At 40.2% G+C, this 13,647-nt stretch overlaps 1 protein-coding gene across 1 annotated transcript; it reads left to right on the forward strand.

Moving 5' to 3' along the window:
• The first annotated feature begins 1,166 nt into the window (after nucleotides 1–1,166).
• On the forward strand, nucleotides 1,167–12,619 carry LOC121620262 (myosin heavy chain, fast skeletal muscle-like). Its single transcript, XM_041956244.1, has 41 exons — nucleotides 1,167–1,178; nucleotides 1,598–1,656; nucleotides 1,769–1,991; nucleotides 2,244–2,387; nucleotides 2,479–2,635; nucleotides 2,743–2,770; nucleotides 2,855–2,966; nucleotides 3,053–3,145; nucleotides 3,227–3,290; nucleotides 3,413–3,511; nucleotides 3,605–3,708; nucleotides 3,792–3,930; nucleotides 4,034–4,152; nucleotides 4,291–4,440; nucleotides 4,529–4,699; nucleotides 4,793–5,099; nucleotides 5,431–5,510; nucleotides 5,605–5,692; nucleotides 5,786–5,903; nucleotides 6,021–6,144; nucleotides 6,231–6,367; nucleotides 6,493–6,748; nucleotides 6,938–7,180; nucleotides 7,268–7,444; nucleotides 7,626–7,771; nucleotides 7,870–7,960; nucleotides 8,065–8,454; nucleotides 8,687–8,813; nucleotides 8,897–9,015; nucleotides 9,305–9,501; nucleotides 9,592–9,775; nucleotides 9,887–10,052; nucleotides 10,295–10,419; nucleotides 10,549–10,857; nucleotides 10,929–11,132; nucleotides 11,224–11,349; nucleotides 11,457–11,627; nucleotides 11,747–11,851; nucleotides 11,944–12,039; nucleotides 12,143–12,274; nucleotides 12,497–12,619. The coding sequence occupies exons 3-41, from the start codon at nucleotides 1,788–1,790 to the stop codon at nucleotides 12,512–12,514; spliced, it is 5,820 nt and encodes a 1,939-aa protein (XP_041812178.1). The 5' UTR covers nucleotides 1,167–1,178; nucleotides 1,598–1,656; nucleotides 1,769–1,787; the 3' UTR covers nucleotides 12,515–12,619.
• The last annotated feature ends 1,028 nt before the right edge of the window (nucleotides 12,620–13,647 follow it).

The raw sequence follows: 13,647 nt of genomic DNA on the forward strand, positions 1-13,647 counted from the left end.
CATCCCCGTAGTATCAAATGTAGCAACTGGATGAAGTTCATTTTGCCTTGTGTGGAACTTATTTTGGGCCTGATCTCAAATGAGTTGCCAACTGTTTTCATGTCCATTTAAGGAGTTCACTAACAGATGATTGAACTTATATGGATAGTAACCCCTCTTTAATTTTGTTGTAGGAATATGAGATTGTCAGTGTCGTGTAATTGTAGACTACAAACATTTGGGGTTGTCTCCAAAACTAAGCACTACCCAAGCATCTGACATAGCACAATAAACTATTAATAATGTGCTTTTTGATCCATAAGATCAAATAGAGCATAACCATACACTTAATGGTTTAGATATGAGTAGAGTTTTTAAATTTATATTAAGAATGAATATCATTATTTAATTAACATGTGTTGACAGCAGTCTCATATTAATGTCATTTAGGGGTGAACTTTAAGAGATCTCAAATGTGCAAGTGTCCTGCAATTGAATACCAGTGGAATTTGGAAGACTTTCCAAAACCAACCCCCAAAGCTGCCCATTAATTTTAAAAAAAGATTCATGTTCACAGCATGTTCCAATGTCCTTTAAATTCAGAAGTATAATGATTGGAATTGTACACAAACCATATTCTGCACTGTTAAATTAATTGATAAAATTTGGCCATCACTTCCATGCCTGCATTTGGATGCAGTAAAGAATCAACTTTTGAGCAGCAAGCTTGTAATTTCTACAATAATTATGCAGACTCTGAAGCCTTATTTGGTTTACTTGAATGTTTTAATGTTTGAACATTCAACGTGTGTCTAAGTGCCTTTCAGCAACTCTTTGCTCAGTACTGCAGTTCCTCTTCTGTTACAGTCGAGAGGCAGTGTTCACACTTCTTCACTTGTGAGAGCATTAATTCATATCTTAAATTTTAACACCTGCATTGTGTTGGTCACATCCAAAGGTGCTATCTAAAAAATCAATTAGTATAGTAACATTACAATGTATTGTTTATTATTTTTTTAAATTGTAGTACAAGGAATTATGCAAACCATCTCCTTAAACATCACTGCCACAAAATAAGCATCGCAGTAAAAAGAGGCCATGACCAAACTGAGTGAGGGACTGCTGCTGACCAGGCACTCCCGCCCTCTATAAAAGTGGCAGCTCTGGACTTCTGCTTTAACTGATAGGCTCCAACACAGGTGAGTGTGTTCACTGTGACCTCAGATTGTACTCTTATTGATCAGTCAGTAATTCCTTGTGCACATTGTCCACAATTCTTTCTCAAGGTAAACTTGGTAAACTTGGTAATAGCTTTCAGTGGACATCATTCTAAAACATTTTTTGATACACTCTTAACTACACTCTTAAAATAGTTTCTTCCAAAAAACACCCACAATTAATTAGTTTGTATTGACATCTAATACACACCCTGCCTCATCACATTTATTGTAAATGATCATGATACTATATTTCTCTGGTTCAGAGGGGAATTGAGGGGATGGAAGAGTATTGAACTGACTCAACCCAGACTCACTCAAATTGACTGAATTTCCACAACTAAAATTTGAAATTAGAGAAACAAAGCAAAACACACTCATGTTTAATTATCTTTTTATAGCATCTTGGGACTGCACCAGAGACTGTACAACTTTTTCGGTAAAGCTCGGACAAGCTCAGGTAAAAGATGTTGCTAGAAAAAAATATGAAATGTCTACCATCAACAGGATAGAAGACCAAAGCCATATCATGTTGATATGTTAACAGTATTGTGGATTCTTTATGTTTTCAGTCTCCGCTAAAGTGCCACCATGAGTACAGACGCGGAGATGGCGGCCTATGGCCCTGCGGCTGTCTACCTCCGGAAGCCAGAGAAGGAGAGGATTGAGGCACAAACCGCTCCTTTTGATGCCAAAACATCTTATTTTGTGGTTGATCCAGATGAGATGTATGTCAAGGGTAAACTTGTGAAGAGAGAGGGTGGCAAAGCCACAGTGGATGCAGACAATGGAAAGGTACGTGATTCATTATTTCCTGTTTTTCAGCAAAACTACACAGTTGAGTTCCATGTAAGACCCCTTCCAAGAGGGGGAGAAAACAGTAACATTTAATTGAAAGGACGTCTTGTTAAACATTTAATGAACTATTAATTTATCGTTGTATATTAAGTTCAAACTGACACTGTGAACAACAATGGCATCAATCTGAAGAACACTTTACTTGAAATTATTTTTAAGTAAAAGTGTTTTACTATATTTACTATTCAGAGTATCACTGTAAAAGAGGATGACATCCATCCCAGGAACCCTCCAAAGTATGACAAAATTGAGGACATGGCCATGATGACCCACCTCAATGAGCCTTGTGTGCTGTATAACCTCAAAGAGCGTTATGCATCATGGATGATCTACGTGAGTTTCCATAATACTAATACAATGTGTCCATGCAATGTATTTATGTGTATCCTACTGGTAACTACATTTATGATCTCTACTATTACAGACCTACTCTGGGCTGTTTTGTGTTGTCGTGAATCCATACAAGTGGCTTCCCGTGTATGATGCTACATGTGTAGCAGCATACAGAGGCAAGAAGAGGATTGAGGCTCCACCCCACATCTTCTCCATCTCTGACAATGCTTATCAGTTCATGCTCACTGGTAAGACCGATGTTACTAATGTAGAGGTAGAATTCAACTTCAACGAAAGCTTACTGAAGGAACGATAAAAATAGAACTCATCTGAGGCATTTATGTTTGTATTTCAGATCGTGAGAACCAGTCTGTCCTGATTACGTGAGTAAAAATAAAATGTACTAAATCTTTACAAACTTTATGATAATGAAGCAGAATCTTGATAATGTGTCTCTCATACCCCAGTGGAGAATCTGGTGCAGGAAAGACTGTCAACACCAAGCGTGTCATCCAGTACTTTGCAACAATTGCAGCTTTTGGATCAAAGAAGGCTGAGGCAACTGCTGGCAAAATTCAGGTAAAATTGGTTATCAAAAAGATAAAACTGTCATAGGAAATGTGATTTAGATGTGCAGCTAATGCAACTCCATTCTTCTCTTTCAGGGCTCCCTTGAGGACCAGATCGTTGCAGCCAACCCTCTGCTGGAGGCCTATGGTAATGCCAAGACTGTGAGGAATGACAACTCCTCTCGTTTTGTAAGTAATAGAGGAAACATCTTGATACATTTTTGTTGCTAAATTACAAAAACTGATATTATTTATGATCTGGCTGACTAGGGTAAATTCATCAGGATCCACTTTGGCTCTTCTGGCAAGCTGGCTTCAGCTGATATTGAAACATGTAAGTTTCAACAATGGCGTGGGTCAAGATTTATCTCAGGAAAAATCTGGTCTCTGATAAAGTAATACATTTCAATGGAAGAAGGTTACCTCAAAGTTTTTGGTTTAACTTGTTATTCTTAGATCTGCTGGAGAAGTCCCGTGTCACCTTCCAGTTGTCTGCTGAGAGGAGCTACCATATCTTCTATCAGTTGATGACTGGCCACAGGCCTGAGCTCCTGGGTATGTTATTACATTAATTTAAGGTAGAAATTTAGACAGAAGAAAATATATATATTAAAAAAAGCAATATGCATTTCTATTGTCCTCCTCTAGAGGCTCTTCTGATCACCACCAACCCCTATGACTACCCAATGATCAGTCAGGGTGAAATCACTGTCAAAAGCATCAATGATGTGGAGGAGTTTGATGCAACAGATGTAAGAAAACAATTTAGTTACACAGATTATATGCAGGAGAAAATGTTTCACATGGCAATAACTTTGTTCCATTTACGTTGCAGAGTGCAATTGACATCTTGGGTTTCAGTGCTGAGGAGAAATTAGGCATCTACAAACTGACTGGAGCTGTGATGCATCATGGCAACATGAAATTCAAGCAGAAGCAGCGTGAGGAGCAGGCTGAACCTGATGGCACTGAGGGTAATTGATGAAATAATACATTCTCATCATACAGGTTTTCTGGTGTACAAAATACTACACAAGTTAATGTGTATTTAATACCTCTTGTGTTTCTCTTCATCAGTGGCTGATAAAATCGCCTACCTCCTGGGCCTGAATTCAGCTGATATGCTGAAAGCTCTGTGCTACCCAAGGGTCAAGGTCGGAAATGAGATGGTCACCAAAGGTCAGACCGTGCCACAGGTAAAAAAAAAAAAAAAGTAGAAGAAGAAGAAGAAATGCTACGATTGATAAAAAAAAAAATCAAATTTGGGACATATTTGCACTTTAATATGAGTATAATATTCTGAGAAATGTTCACACCAAAATCCTTATTTCTAGGTCAACAATTCTGTCAGTGCTCTGTGCAAGTCCATCTATGAGAAAATGTTCTTGTGGATGGTGATCCGTATCAATGAGATGCTGGACACAAAGCAGCCAAGACAGTTCTTCATTGGAGTGTTGGATATCGCTGGATTTGAGATCTTTGATGTGAGTTGTTGAAAGACATCTGAGCGGTTTCAAGTTCCAGTTCAATGTTATTTTCCATGAAATTTTAAATACTTTTCTGCAATCACAGTTCAACAGCTTGGAGCAGCTGTGCATCAACTTCACCAATGAGAAACTGCAACAGTTCTTCAACCACCACATGTTTGTTCTGGAGCAAGAGGAGTACAAGAAAGAAGGCATTGATTGGGAGTTCATTGACTTTGGTATGGACTTGGCTGCCTGCATTGAGCTTATTGAGAAGGTAAGACAAATCTTTCAGGTACAACTAAAATACTGTTTTCTGAGTGCATGCTAAATTGTTCATTTCCTGTAATATGATGTAATTTCTTCTCAGCCAATGGGCATCTTCTCCATCCTTGAAGAGGAGTGCATGTTCCCCAAGGCCTCTGACACAACTTTCAAGAACAAGCTGCATGATCAGCATCTTGGCAAGACCAAGGCCTTTGAGAAACCAAAGCCTGGAAAGGGCAAGGCTGAAGCTCACTTCTCCCTGGTTCACTATGCTGGTACAGTGGACTACAATATCACTGGCTGGCTGGACAAGAACAAGGACCCCCTGAATGACTCAGTTGTTCAGCTCTACCAGAAGGCTTCAAACAAACTGCTGGCTATGCTGTATGCAACCCATGCTGGAGCTGAGGGTAAGAAATACGAGTGAGCAGAGGATTTCAGAAACTCTGTGTATCCAGAACAGATGCTTTAACCTGCCTAACTGTTCTACTTTTGAAGATAGTTAGCAATATCATTGCTACCCTATCTTTTTTAGCTATTGGCAGCTTATCAGAAAATGCAGTTTGTGATGTAATGGGAGATGTAGGAGAGAGTACGTTTATAGTGACGAGTCAGGCATGGTAGGATGCTCATAACTACTCTGTGGTAATATAGTCATGTGAATTGTAAATTCAAATCCATATTCCATGTCAGTGTTATTTATTCAGTTGCATTCATGAAATTTAATGTTTTGCAAACCAGAGGCTGCTGGTGGTGGTGGTGGTAAGAAGGGTGGCAAGAAGAAGGGTGGTTCCTTCCAGACTGTGTCTGCTCTTTTCAGAGTATGTATTTTTCATATTTTTGAATAACAATTAAAAACCTCATTATTTTCATTAAAACCCTGATGACCTATTATCTTATAATGCTGATCCACAGGAGAACTTGGGCAAGCTGATGACCAACTTGAGGAGCACTCACCCTCATTTTGTCCGCTGCCTGATTCCCAATGAGACAAAGACCCCAGGTCAGAATTGCATTACCCAGTTTTGTGCAGTGCACTATGTGTAACATGGTCATGTAAAGAGGTGTTTTTAAACAATAAGTGTGCAATTTGCAGGTCTGATGGAGAACTTCTTGGTCATCCACCAGCTGAGGTGTAACGGTGTGCTGGAAGGCATCAGAATCTGCAGAAAGGGCTTCCCCAGCAGAATCCTCTACGGTGACTTCAAGCAGAGGTGACTACAGTTTTAATTATAGGCAAGACAACCTGATTTCAGGACAGGTAGTGTGATGGCAAACACCAGGAGAAGATGGGAGGTAAATATAAGTAACAACACCATTTTCTTTTGTAGATACAAAGTATTGAATGCCAGCGTCATCCCTGAGGGACAGTTCATTGACAACAAGAAAGCTTCTGAGAAGCTGCTGGGATCCATTGATGTGGACCACACTCAGTACAAGTTTGGACACACAAAGGTTCACCATTACAGACAATATTAACAAATTTAGTCGTCCTCTTGTATCCATGTGTGCTGAATACTTTCCCTCACCTGACAACACAGGTGTTCTTCAAAGCTGGTCTGCTGGGTACCCTGGAGGAGATGAGAGATGAGAAACTGGCTGAGCTGGTGACCATGACTCAGGCTCTCTGCAGAGGATATGTCATGAGGAAGGAGTTTGTTAAGATGATGGAGAGGAGGTAGGATTCTCATGCTTAATTATTCTGTCCAATTTAATAATGTCCAGATATTATATTGTACTCCTCCCCAGTTTTAAAATACCCATCACAATAAAAGTGCAGTTTTGTTTATATTCATTTTATAGAGAATCTATCTATACAATCCAATACAATATCCGGTCATTCATGAATGTGAAGAACTGGCCATGGCTGAAAGTGTACTTCAAGATCAAGCCTCTTCTGAAGAGCGCTGAGACTGAGAAGGAGCTGCAGCAGATGAAGGAGAACTATGACAAGATGCAATCAGACCTGGCTGCTGCCCTGGCCAAGAAGAAGGAACTGGAGGAAAAGATGGTTTCCTTGCTGCAGGAAAAGAATGACCTGCAACTCCAAGTGGCAGCTGTGAGTAGGAAATAAAAGGATGTGTGATTCTATGACACATACACTTCACTGATCACTGAACACTATTGCTCACATTTTCAGATATCTACCACATACCTTCAATGTCATCTAAAACCAATGGATGTTAAAATCTTTAACAAAGACAATAACAAACTACCTAAATTATTATATGTTCAAAATGCACTATAGGAAGTTGAGAACCTCTCCGATGCTGAGGAAAGGTGTGAAGGGCTCATTAAGAGCAAGATCCAACTTGAGGCCAAACTCAAAGAGACAACTGAGAGACTGGAGGATGAAGAGGAAATCAATGCTGAGCTGACTGCCAAGAAGAGGAAGCTGGAGGATGAATGCTCTGAGCTGAAGAAAGACATTGATGACTTGGAGCTCACCTTGGCTAAAGTGGAGAAGGAGAAACATGCTACAGAAAACAAGGTACAACTGATTTTAAACCTACATTCTTTTAAACATAGACTCATGGATATAGTGGGATGGAATAATGCACCTTTCACATCATTTTAGGTGAAAAACCTGACAGAGGAAATGGCATCTCAAGATGAGGCCATTGCCAAGTTAACCAAGGAGAAGAAAGCCCTCCAAGAGGCCCACCAGCAAACACTTGATGATCTCCAGGCAGAGGAAGACAAAGTCAACACTCTGACCAAGGCCAAGACAAAGCTGGAGCAGCAAGTGGATGATGTAAGAAAACGATTGTTTTAAAAGTGTGTTTCTTTTCCCAAGTAGCTTGTGTTTTAAATGGCATTCCATGATTCAAAACAAAATGCATCCGGTCAACATTATCTTAAAAGCTTGATTATTGGTATTGATGCTCTGTCTTTTAAATGTCTCAAATCTGCTATCATGAACACTGATGTGATAGCTTGAAGGATCACTGGAGCAAGAGAAGAAGCTCCGTATGGACCTTGAGAGAGCCAAGAGGAAGCTTGAAGGAGACCTGAAACTGGCCCAGGAATCCATAATGGATCTGGAGAATGACAAACAGCAATCTGATGAGAAAATCAAGAAGTAAGGGTTTTGCATGTTTTGGGTAATTAATATTCTTTTCAACATCTCACACATTACACTTCAACAATGGTTAAAACTGCCTTTGTATCTTAATCAAGGAAAGACTTTGAGATCAGCCAGCTCCTCAGCAAGATTGAGGATGAACAGTCTCTTGGTGCTCAGCTCCAGAAGAAGATCAAGGAACTCCAGGTGACATATTCAATCTACAGTATTAGATTATTGAAAAGCAGACTCAGTAAATCAAAAACAACAAATTAGATTCCCATTAATACACTTTCTTTCATCAAATCCAGGCTCGAATTGAGGAGCTGGAAGAGGAGATTGAGGCTGAGAGGGCTGCTCGTGCTAAGGTTGAGAAGCAGAGGGCTGACCTCTCCAGGGAGCTTGAGGAGATCAGTGAGAGGCTTGAAGAAGCTGGTGGAGCAACAGCTGCTCAAATTGAGATGAACAAGAAGCGTGAGGCTGAGTTCCAGAAGCTGCGTCGTGATCTTGAGGAGTCAACCCTGCAGCATGAAGCTACCGCATCAGCCCTCCGCAAGAAGCAGGCTGACAGTGTTGCAGAGCTGGGAGAGCAGATCGACAACCTCCAGCGTGTCAAGCAGAAGCTGGAGAAGGAGAAGAGCGAGTACAAGATGGAGATTGATGACCTCTCCAGCAACATGGAAGCTGTTGCTAAGGCCAAGGTGAGTGGGTTGTTTATAAGTGTTGCCTTTCCCTCTTTTGACATCTCAGGAAAACAAAAGCAGATATACATCAGTTAGAATAATTAATATGACTATAAAAGTAAAGCATTCGTCACACCTGTGTTTAAGTTGTCACTGAGTATAACAATGGCTATAATGTCCTGATAGACAGAGAAGTACTCAACATTTGCATCGCTGAATTTCATGTTGCATAATATTTTGTTGTTTACAGGGCAACTTGGAGAAAATGTGCAGAACTCTTGAGGACCAGTTGAGTGAACTCAAAGCCAAAAATGATGAGAATGTTCGCCAGCTGAATGATGTTAATGGACAGAAGGCCAGACTGCAGACAGAGAATGGTGAATCATCTGTATTAAAAACTAGTAATGGAAACCAGTAATGATCATTTTGATAAATAATACATTAACACATTGTCATTCAGGTGAGTTTTCTCGTCAGCTTGAGGAGAAGGAAGCTCTTGTTTCCCAGCTCACCAGGGGAAAGCAGGCCTTCACTCAGCAGATTGAGGAGTTGAAGAGGCACGTTGAGGAGGAAGTGAAGGTATGAGAAGGTTACATGTCCTCGGGCTGAATTGAGTTCTCATTTTCAAATATGCTAAAAAGTATGTACAATAATACATGCTCTAATTGTGTCATAAGGGTTTAAAAATCACAACTAAGTACTACACGTATTGGTATTATCACTAAATGAAATCTTTCCATTAAAAAGCTCAGCATTACTAAGTGCTACATAGCAAATATGACAAAATGTTGCAACTTGAAAAGTACTTATTTGCACTTTCTTTGTCTGCATCACAGGTAAATTACTAATGTTTTGACATTTTCAATAGGCCAAGAACGCCCTGGCCCATTCTGTTCAATCAGCCCGCCATGATTGTGATCTGCTCAGAGAGCAGTTTGAGGAGGAGCAGGAGGCCAAGGCTGAGCTGCAGAGAGGAATGTCCAAGGCCAACAGTGAGGTGGCTCAATGGAGATCCAAATATGAGACCGATGCTATCCAGCGCACTGAGGAGCTGGAGGAGGCAAAGTATATAAGCCTTTCTACTTTTTCATTAATAAATCACATTTTGCTTTCTTCTTGTACAGTTAAACACAAGCAAATTCTTCTTCACTACAGGAAAAAGCTTGCCCAGCGTCTGCAGGATGCTGAGGAATCCATTGAGGCTGTGAACTCCAAGTGCGCCTCTTTGGAGAAGACCAAGCAGAGGCTGCAGGGTGAGGTTGAGGACCTCATGATTGATGTGGAGAGAGCAAATGCTCTGGCTGCCAACCTTGACAAGAAGCAGAGGAACTTTGATAAGGTGAGTGGTTATAGTGGAAAACAAAGCAAGGCTCAACACAAGGCCATGACAATAACATTAACTACATAATTTTGTCTGAGTGATAGTTTTCATCAACCTATGCAATTCTAGGTCCTGGCAGAATGGAAACAGAAGTATGAGGAGGGCCAGGCTGAGCTGGAAGGAGCTCAGAAGGAGGCTCGCTCTCTCAGCACTGAGCTGTTCAAGATGAAGAACTCTTATGAGGAGGCTCTGGATCATCTGGAGACCATGAAGAGAGAGAACAAGAACCTGCAGCGTATGTCAATCTCACTAAAATTAAACATGCCACTTGTGTGCATTGTTTTCTGACCTTCACAAGAGTAGTTTATGAACCTTAACTTTGTTTTTTGCACAAACAAACGCACAAATGAGGAGCCACTCATACATTTTGAATTTGACTTTATCCTTGGTTTGCCTAGTGTCAATTTAAAGAAAAAATATTCCTTTCAAAATATGTTTCACTGAGGAATGGTAATGTAATCCCCCCCTCCCCTTTAGAGGAGATATCTGACCTGACTGAACAGATCGGTGAGACTGGAAAGAGTATCCATGAGCTGGAGAAATCCAAGAAGACTGTGGAGACTGAGAAATCTGAAATTCAGTCAGCACTGGAGGAAGCTGAGGTTAAGAAAGTTCTGATTACAATACTGGACCTCTCACATGATAAAATACAAAGTTGAAATGTAAATATGTATTTATTTTGATTTTGATTCTGTAAAAAGTAACTTTTGTTATGTTTGTGACTTTTTAAGGGTACACTGGAGCATGAGGAGGCCAAGATTCTCCGCGTTCAGCTTGAGCTCAACCAGATCAAAGGTGAGGTTGACAGGAAGCTGGCAGAGAAGGACGAGGAGATGGAGCAGATCAAGAGGAACAGCCAGAGGATCATGGACTCCATGCAGAGCACTCTCGATGCTGAGGTCAGGAGCAGGAATGATGCCCTGAGAGTCAAGAAGAAGATGGAGGGCGACCTGAATGAGATGGAGATTCAGCTGAGCCATGCCAACAGGCAGGCTGCTGAGTCCCAGAAACAACTGAGGAATGTCCAGGGACAACTCAAGGTGAGTTCTGTACAATTGCAAAAATCAGAGTAAAGAAAGTCAAGAATAACTCTTTATTTTTATGTTATCAGGATGCCCAACTACACCTTGATGATGCTGTCAGAGGACAGGAGGACATGAAGGAGCAGGTTGCCATGGTGGAGCGTAGAAACGGCCTGATGCTGGCTGAGATTGAAGAGCTGAGAGCCGCTCTGGAGCAGACAGAGAGAGGACGCAAAGTGGCTGAGCAGGAGTTGGTTGATGCTAGTGAGCGTGTCGGACTGCTTCACTCTCAGGTTTGTTTTCCTGATTTCACCAGAATTATATCCCATCAAAGGTGTGAGACATATACCCAAAAAACATTGTCCTATCTTGCTCAATATACAGAACACCAGCCTTATGAACACCAAGAAGAAGCTGGAGTCTGACCTTGTCCAGGTTCAGGGTGAAGTGGATGATGCTGTTCAGGAAGCAAGAAATGCTGAGGATAAAGCCAAAAAGGCTATCACTGATGTGAGTCTTCTTTTTTATGTAAAATGCTACTCCACCAAATACTTGTTCACACTTGACGTTTAATGTCAAGACTTAAAATTCAAATTCCAAACTGCCCATCATTTCAGGCTGCCATGATGGCTGAGGAGCTGAAGAAGGAGCAGGACACCAGTGCTCACCTGGAAAGGATGAAGAAGAACCTGGAGGTCACGGTCAAAGACCTGCAGCACCGTCTGGATGAGGCTGAGAACCTCGCCATGAAGGGTGGCAAGAAGCAGCTCCAGAAACTGGAGTCCAGGGTATGAACTGTATATGCTTTAATTGATGATAATATTTGCATTTGCACTTTCAATGAGATAAATAATTCAGTCGTTCTCAGTACTCACATTTTTAATTAATTATTTATTGTCTATCTCAGGTGCGTGAGCTGGAGTCTGAAGTTGAAGGAGAGCAGAGACGTGGAGCTGATGCTGTGAAAGGAGTCCGCAAATATGAGAGGAGAGTGAAGGAGCTGACCTACCAGGTGATAATTTATTTAACTAAAAACTACAGAACATTTTTGACGTCTTGATTTTGTCTCTATACTTCATCGGTAACAATTCTTAATTTGTATAGACTGAGGAGGACAAGAAGAATGTGACCAGACTTCAGGATCTGGTGGATAAGCTGCAGCTCAAAGTCAAATCTTACAAGAGACAGGCTGAGGAAGCTGTAAGTCAAATATCCAATCATGATGTGACCTAATGATATCTAATATTAATATCACTATGAACTATCTTTTAACTATGGCAATATAACTCCAAACTCTCCACAGGAGGAGCAGGCCAACACTCACATGTCCAGGCTCAGGAAGGTCCAGCATGAGCTGGAGGAAGCTCAGGAGCGTGCTGACATTGCTGAGTCGCAGGTCAACAAGCTGAGAGTCAAGAGCCGTGATGCTGGAAAGGTAATTACTTCTGTGATCAAATTTTATGGAAAATTAATATGTGGGCACTTCATGACATTCAATGAGATTGTTTGAGTCAATCCATAACCTAAATGTATTCTTTGTACCGTTATTTATTTACTTTGCATTGATGGCATAGGGACTAATATGGTAAATTCACATATAAACTTAACCTGCATAATACATGCTGAATAACTATATTTTACTTTCTTTTTTTTCTAGTCTGAGTCTGCTGAATAAGAGACAACAACCTTTTAGAGCCTTTTGACAGAGTGCATAAAATATGACCTAACTGTTGAATTGTCTTCTAATATTGTCAATAAACAGTATCTTCATGAATTAAGAAAATGTAGTCTGTTTTATTTAGTCTCTATTTCCTCTGTATGTAAAAGCCAAACAGTGTTCAACACAGCAGTTAGATGCTGCTGAATATTAACTTTTTCCTTCCCTCCGAATAATACTGATTCATACCCACAAGGCAAGTTCCAGTTAAGTCTCTAGAGCACATCTGCTTTGTGTTCCCCATTGCTGCTTTTAGCATGAGTGATAGCAGTGTCAGGTTATACCTTAAAACGTCTTTCAACAATTTCACACTTGAAAGAGAAGAAAACAGCATCATAGGCAAAATTTAACCTTCAGAACCTCAATTAATTCTTATTGATGTGTTAGAATTACAATACAAACAGATGGATTATAAACACTGTCAACATTTCCACTAAACAATTAATAAAAATATGATGTTTAAAGCAAATAATTGCATATTTGCTTAGCATCAGCATCTTACAGTTAGTTAAACTTGCCATACTACATCTCCTTTGAACCAAAGCAATTTCAGAGCTTTCAGCAAGTCTTACAGACTCTCAAAACACCATTTCACTGTTACCACAGTAAGAAAACAAAGTAAAACATCTGTGCATACATCAAGCAACGCTTCTTCAAACACTTACGGTACAAGCAATAAATTGTGAATCCACCGGCTATACACACCATTTTATCTCTCATGTAGTTAGTTAGGACATATAGTTTAGGATTAAGTAGGAATCACACTTTACCAATGAAAATCATAATATATAACGCCTAGTGTACCACCTTATATGAGTTCAATTGCAAAAAACAAAAAAAAAAGCCATTCTTAAAATGAATAAACCAACATAAAATTTGATTGATATTCCCTGGGACACACAAAAAAAAAACATAATTAAGGGAAGTAAATACAAACAGAGGTATCTGTTTTTGCAAACGAGCCCTTTATATGCACTCTGGAAGTCTCTGCCATCAGTTTATGTTTACCGACACATGAAGCCAGACTTTCAGATGCCTTTCTATTTTTGATCATGCTGTACTACCTTACCCAAATTGAAAATGTGAGCAGT

The sequence above is a fragment of the Chelmon rostratus genome, chromosome 17, assembly GCF_017976325.1.
Source record: "Chelmon rostratus isolate fCheRos1 chromosome 17, fCheRos1.pri, whole genome shotgun sequence".
In the NCBI taxonomy this organism is placed as follows: Eukaryota; Metazoa; Chordata; class Actinopteri; order Chaetodontiformes; family Chaetodontidae; genus Chelmon; species Chelmon rostratus.

Coding starts and splice junctions, on each gene's coding strand:
- LOC121620262 (XM_041956244.1), top strand. CDS start 1,788: ATGAGTACAGACGCGGAGATGGCGGCCTATGGCCCTGCGGCTGTCTAC. Junction 2,388..2,478: donor ATGCATCATGGATGATCTAC/GTGAGTTTCCAT, acceptor CTACTATTACAG/ACCTACTCTGGGCTGTTTTG. Junction 5,100..5,430: donor AACCCATGCTGGAGCTGAGG/GTAAGAAATACG, acceptor TTTGCAAACCAG/AGGCTGCTGGTGGTGGTGGT.